General features: G+C 42.5%; 3 protein-coding genes across 3 annotated transcripts in view; 2 read left to right on the top strand and 1 right to left on the bottom strand.

Annotated features, from left to right (window-relative positions):
- LOC306786654 (uncharacterized protein) overlaps positions 1–2,464 on the top strand; it is a gene marked incomplete at both ends in the record, with an annotated part of 2,960 nt that extends 496 nt beyond the window's left edge. Inside the window, one exon of the mRNA XM_079281487.1 lies at positions 2,372–2,464. Coding sequence (XP_079137613.1) covers positions 2,372–2,464 — 93 coding nt within the window. The remainder of the gene's footprint in view (positions 1–2,371) is intronic.
- A 1,186-nt stretch (positions 2,465–3,650) lies between these two features.
- Positions 3,651–4,259, top strand: LOC306781898 (histone H1-like; the record flags this gene model as incomplete). Its single annotated transcript, XM_079274997.1, has 1 exon — positions 3,651–4,259. The coding sequence occupies one exon, from the start codon at positions 3,651–3,653 to the stop codon at positions 4,257–4,259; it is 609 nt and encodes a 202-aa protein (XP_079131123.1).
- Positions 4,260–5,164: 905 nt separating this feature from the next.
- LOC306782068 (histone H4) lies at positions 5,165–5,688 on the bottom strand (the record flags this gene model as incomplete). The annotated part of the gene is made up of 1 exon (XM_079275247.1): positions 5,165–5,688. The coding sequence occupies one exon, from the start codon at positions 5,686–5,688 to the stop codon at positions 5,377–5,379; it is 312 nt and encodes a 103-aa protein (XP_079131373.1). The 3' UTR covers positions 5,165–5,376.
- Between the last annotated feature and the right edge of the window lie 312 nt (positions 5,689–6,000).

The following is a 6,000-nucleotide window of genomic DNA, read 5'->3' as shown; positions in this document are numbered from 1 at the left end:
ACCGACAAATCCTTTGACATGCGTTCCAACCCACCTTGATGAAAGATATACAATTTAGGTTAATTCAAGTCTGTAAGGGCTTTAGGGCTGTCTGTCAGAGACTCGAGTTCTTGAGGGCGTCCTCGCAGATTGAGCCCTTTATGAAATCTTTCTGCAAGTCTTTGCATTAAAATTGATAGAAATACACACCTGTTGAATAGATTCAAGATGCACTGGCTTGAAGAGGTACGGTTTATATAATTTATTCTGTTTCACATTCTACATAAAGGATGAGAAATAATACAATAGATTATGTAGTACATTTATGTAGTACATTTGTAGTGACAGGAATATGTCCTGTCAGTGTGCTCAAGCTATACTCATTTACTAGAAGTAAATGACAGTAATCCACAGACACTGACAATGTCAGTGTCTGTGGCCCAATACAGAAGACTTGTGATAGTTGATCCATACAAATAAACCTGATTTGACAGCTGAGACAACCAAGAAGAAAGGTAAATGCTGTGTGGTTAGTGCTGTGACTTCCCAATTATGACAGCAGAAGTGTTTGCCTCTGACTCAGAACAGCCCATCTTGAAATAAACTGCAGCTGGAGCAGAAAAAAAGAAGAAGAAAAAAAGAAGAGCTCAGAGGACAAGTGCTGAATGGGATATAAAATGTTGAGCAGCAGAGGGCGCTCTTTGACCAGATAACATATGGGTCTGTAAGATGCCACATCACCAGAACAGAACTTAAGTTCAGGTCTGGAAAGAGTAGGAAACAGTATCTGTAACCTCCTTTCGTTTATAAAAATGTGGCTCGTTGGTCTAGGGGTATGATTCTCGCTTAGGGTGCGAGAGGTCCCGGGTTCAAATCCCGGACGAGCCCTAATTTTGAACAATTGGGCTTCAATGTGATAGCACACATGAAACAAGTTAGATGAAGCTCGCAGTTAATGCAAATGAAAAACCACTAAATTGTGTTCCAGTGACGGTATCCATTTGAACTCACCTACTAACAGTGCAAACTGTTGCCAAACACATTTGATGCTCGAGATAGAGCCATCAAGCAGCCAAAGTTGTATTCATGTTAATGTTGATCAACCTTTATTGATACTCATTGAATTGTACACATCAAGGCACACAGAAAAATAATCTGCTTCTTTATTCAACCCATACGGGTATTAAGACAGTGACAGTGTACTTGGTCACAACTACTTGAACCACTGACCCTCAGATTGTCATGTCGTGTCCCTAAAGACTGAGCTACCACACCTTATTGTGCCTCCACCACACTCTGATTGAAATATAATTATACAAATACAATATTATACAGGAATTCAATTTGTACAAAGATACGATATGTGCAAAATGAAATATTAAATATAGTGCAGAAAAAATACTTCACTGAAAGAACAAATATGTCGCAACAGCTAACACGTATTACAATAATAGTTTTTTTTTAATTTCTATGATAATGTTAAGGATATGGGTGTTTATTGTCATTGTAAAAACATGCAACGAAATTGTTGCATGTAAAATGAAAAATGTATAAAAACATTAAGACAAGACATTTCTGATTTAAAACAAGACATTAAATAAATATATACAAGATAAAACACAGGCATCAATGGCTTTAAAGTGAAAAAGGTGCTTTGTTAAAGTGTAGTGTTATTGCCTATTTCAGTTTCACCGCTGTGTCCGGTGTGAGCTGGGTGGGGGGCGATGGAGGAAACCGCTCTGGGGAAAAAGCTGTTCCTCAGCCTGTTAGTCCGGGTTTTGCTAGTCCTGTATCTTCTTCCTGATGGCAGTGGAACAGAGAGTGACCCGGGTGAGTGGTGTCTGTGCAGATGTTTCTGGCCTTCTTCTGGAGGCGGCCAGCATACACAGTGTCCAGGTCAGGGAGGGTAACTCCCACAATCCTCTGTGCTGTTCTAACCACCCGGGCCAGGTCCCTCCGGCTCTCTGCTGTGCAGCTGGCGTACTACACAGTAAAGCACTGACAGAGGATGCTTTCAATCACAATTCTGTAGACGTTTACCAGCAGTGCAGGGGGCAGGCCAGCTTGTTTTAGCTTCCTCGGGAAGAAGAGGCTCTGCTGGGCTTTCTTCACCAGGTGTGATGTGTTCAGGGACCAAGTGAGGTCTTCAGTAATGTGGAGCCAGGAATTTGATGCTGCCCCCCCTCTCTTTTTTTTTGTTGTTGAAAATTAAATTAAATTTACATCAAATCTACAGTTTCCACAAATACATACATGGTTCACGAGTATACAGACATAAGAACACAACACAAAGACAGATACAAGAAAAGTGCTGTCAAAAGTCCAACAAATGCCACGGGAATGTGGCATTTGTGGCAAATGTCCCCCCTCTCCATCTCCTCCCCACTTATAGAGTGGAGAGGGTGTGGTCTTCCTGGATCTACTGAAGTCCACTATGACTTCTTTGGTCTTGGTGGTGTTCAGGACCAGCAAAATGACACATTAACCACAATTATATTATAGTATTACACCAGTGACCTGGCCAAACACCTGATTGCTTGATTGTTGACTCATCAATCAGGTTGTAAGCACTTTAAAAAGACCACAGGTGAGGACTTGTTTACAACAACAATGGAAGCCAACATCAGCGAGTTTGTATAAACATGCATAAGAAAAAAATGGAAAATGTTTGTTGTCTCCACAGATGAATTTGCTGTGCAAATGCAATGTGTGGAAGTGAATCAACGCATTGATTGATTTTACAATGTGTAGAGAAATAAATGTTTTCATGTGCAGTAGCCTGCTGCTAGTCTTGTGTGTTGTTTCGTCAATATAGTCATGCAATTCAAGATAGAAAGTTTTAGTGGCAATATACATATGCTGTATATTATGATTGCAGTAAAAAACAATATAATAATTTTTTCAAGGTCTAAATCACTCATCTCACTTTAAATCTTAGCAGAATTCAGAATAACTGTTAACACTTAATGTTTTTTTTAAATATTCGACTCTGATACATTGTTTACTCTGATACATTGCAGTGTTACTGTAACATTTAAATCCACTTAATTTATTTGTCATTGAGTTTGATTGAGGACATGTTCACAGGGAGCAGCTCTGATAGGAAGTCTGGCTGAACTGCACCATAAGCCTCGACCATCATCAGTGGGCCAGTGTGTTTGCTGCTCCCAGAATACCTTCAGTTGATTAAACACTGATCAACATCAGATGGTTGTTTTTACATCGAGACTCTGAACAAACATGTGGACCAGTTGGAGAACGACTTTTGATGGAGCTCTGATGCATTTTAAATCACTTTTAGAGAGAAATGAGTGGGAAAAGCCGCTGATCAGTGCTGTCCACTGCGGTGAGGAGGTGAGGTTTGGAGGCTCCTCAAACACAACACAGAGACCATCAGAGCTCTACATGACTTCAATATGAAGAGACACTCGTCCGCTATCGGCTCCCTTCGCCGTCAGCCTTCAGTACTTCTTCCACGTTTAGTTTTGAGTCTTTATCAGTGAAGAGAAAACACAAGTGACTCTGCTTTCAGACTGCACTGAGGAGTCCCGGGCTGGGTTGAGTCTCCACGGTTCTCATGGTGTGTTTAAGTGCAGCCCCGTGCTCTGAGCTCTTCAACAGTCAGTCAGACTCTCGTGTTCTCGTGACTACAAACATATCAACGATAGAAAATGACAGAAGTAGTTTCAGCTTCAGCCCCCGCGGCGGCCAAAGCAGCGAAGAAGAAGCTGTCCAGGCCGAAGAAGGCTGGTCCCAGCGTCGCTGAGCTCATCGTTAAAGTTGTCGCGGCATCCAAGGAGCGGAGCGGCGTGTCTGCTGCCGCCGTGAAGAAGGCTCTGACCGCCGATGGATACGATGTGGAGAAGAACAACAACCGCGTCAAGACCGCCATCAAGAGCCTGGTGACTAAGGGGACTCTGGTCCAGACCAAGGGGACCGGGGCCTCTGGCTCCTTCAAGATGAGCAAGACGGCTGTCGAGAAACCGGCAAAGAAAGTTGCTCCTACAGTCAAGAAGCCCGCAGCGAAGAAACCTGCAGTGGCCAAAAAGACAGTGGCCGTAAAGAAACCAGCAGCAGCCGCTAAGAAATCACCCAAGAAGGCAAAGAAACCCGCAGCGGCCAAGAAACCCGTCAAGAGCCCAAAGAAGGCAGCCAAGAGCCCCAGAAAGACCACCAAGAGCCCCAAGAAGGTGGTCAAAAAGGCCCCTGCAGCCAAGAAAGCCCCCGCAAAGAAGGCTGCCAAGCCCAAAGCCAAGAAAGCAGCACCCAAGAAGAAGTGAGCTGTCATCAGTCTGAAGTACCACCGCTCCTATAAAAGGCTCTTTTAAGAGCCACCCACATCTTCATAAAGAGCATTTTCCTGTTTATTCACAAGTTATCAAGAGCAGAAATTCGCTACTTTTTATTCGAGACAGAAAAATTATACATTTAAGAACGTCACATTGCTCATCTTTACACACTACTTATGTATCAAACAGTAACAAATCTAAACATGCATACAGGAGGAGTAAAGTAGCAACAATGAATCAACTTGTAATGAGACAAACGTATTGGACACGATAGCTAGTTTGTATTCATGTTTATTTGCTGTGTGATGCAGCCTATAGATGACTTAGTTGTAGGTGATAACACACGGCGAAACCAATGTCAGTGTTTCAAATCCAGTTGAAAGTAAACGTGAGCAGCTGCATCAATGACAGTTAAGTTCAAGAGTGAGCTTCTCAACATGATACATGTGCTGCAAAGCTTCACAGGAGACAGAAGGCTGGCAGCTGTATAATCCTAAACATGTGTAAAATAGTAATACATACCCGAATACAACGAAATCATAAGGAAAAGGGTGAATTAATTGTGTAACTAAAATAACTTACCAATGAAAGTTTAAGGAAAATGAAATGCTCCCTTATTGAACTTTACAATCCGGAAGTATGCACTGCTAAAAACCAATAACATACATCAAAGTGTTTCAGCAATATTAATAAGTCAAGGAGTTTTAAATTGAGGGAAAACTAAATTGGTAACACATCAGTCTGTTTTCTGACCATTTGACTGAAACAGGATATCAGCTCTTTCACTGAGGAAGTGCGTGTGGCCCTTAAAAGGACCTTTGATGGTTTGATAACAAGCAGTTAGAGGAATTTCTGATTATACAAGTGTATTTCAGTAGTGATGAAAGGTTTAGGGTCCTTTAACAGGACAATATTTGAAGACTTGTGACAGACTATGGCAACAGATTTTAAGCAGGTCATATCGAAAGAAAAATATATATATATTCAGTTATTGGGACAACGAAAAGCCTGGTGTAGAACTGGGTTATGTCAAAGAACATGCTCTTAATGTGACGATATGGGTGGCCCTTAAAAGGACCTTTGATGGTTGATAACGAGCAGTAAGAGTTTAACCGCCGAAGCCGTACAGAGTGCGTCCCTGTCTCTTCAGAGCATACACCACATCCATGGCGGTCACAGTCTTCCGCTTGGCGTGCTCGGTGTAGGTGACGGCATCACGGATCACGTTCTCCAGGAAGACCTTCAACACACCGCGGGTCTCCTCGTAGATCAGACCGGAGATACGCTTCACTCCACCGCGGCGAGCCAGACGGCGGATAGCGGGCTTGGTGATTCCCTGGATGTTATCACGGAGCACTTTACGGTGACGCTTAGCGCCTCCTTTACCGAGTCCCTTTCCTCCTTTGCCTCTTCCGCTCATTTTCACTGGTCAGAGTATTTCAGCTGAATGATGTCCGCTGTTTGGTTCACAGTCATTTATACCCTGCATGAGAACGTGATAGAGGACAGAGCCTGGACTTTTAGTCTTCTTTGGATTTTAATTACGGTTGATAATTACCTCTTTTGTGCATCAGCGCCACCTGCTGAACAAAAGCCTAAATCAGGGACACAATGTCTCCTACAAGCAAGAGTGAAACGTTTGGTACTCAATAATGTACTTAAAAAATGAACTAAAGTGCAATATCAAGGACCATCCTGATGTGACTCAACGTAGACATGTTGACAGACTGTA

Source organism: Melanostigma gelatinosum (assembly GCF_949748355.1).
Source record: "Melanostigma gelatinosum genome assembly, chromosome: 1".
In the NCBI taxonomy this organism is placed as follows: Eukaryota; Metazoa; Chordata; class Actinopteri; order Perciformes; family Zoarcidae; genus Melanostigma; species Melanostigma gelatinosum.
Note: the sequence above shows the minus strand (reverse complement) of the source record. Positions and strands in the feature narration are given on the sequence as shown.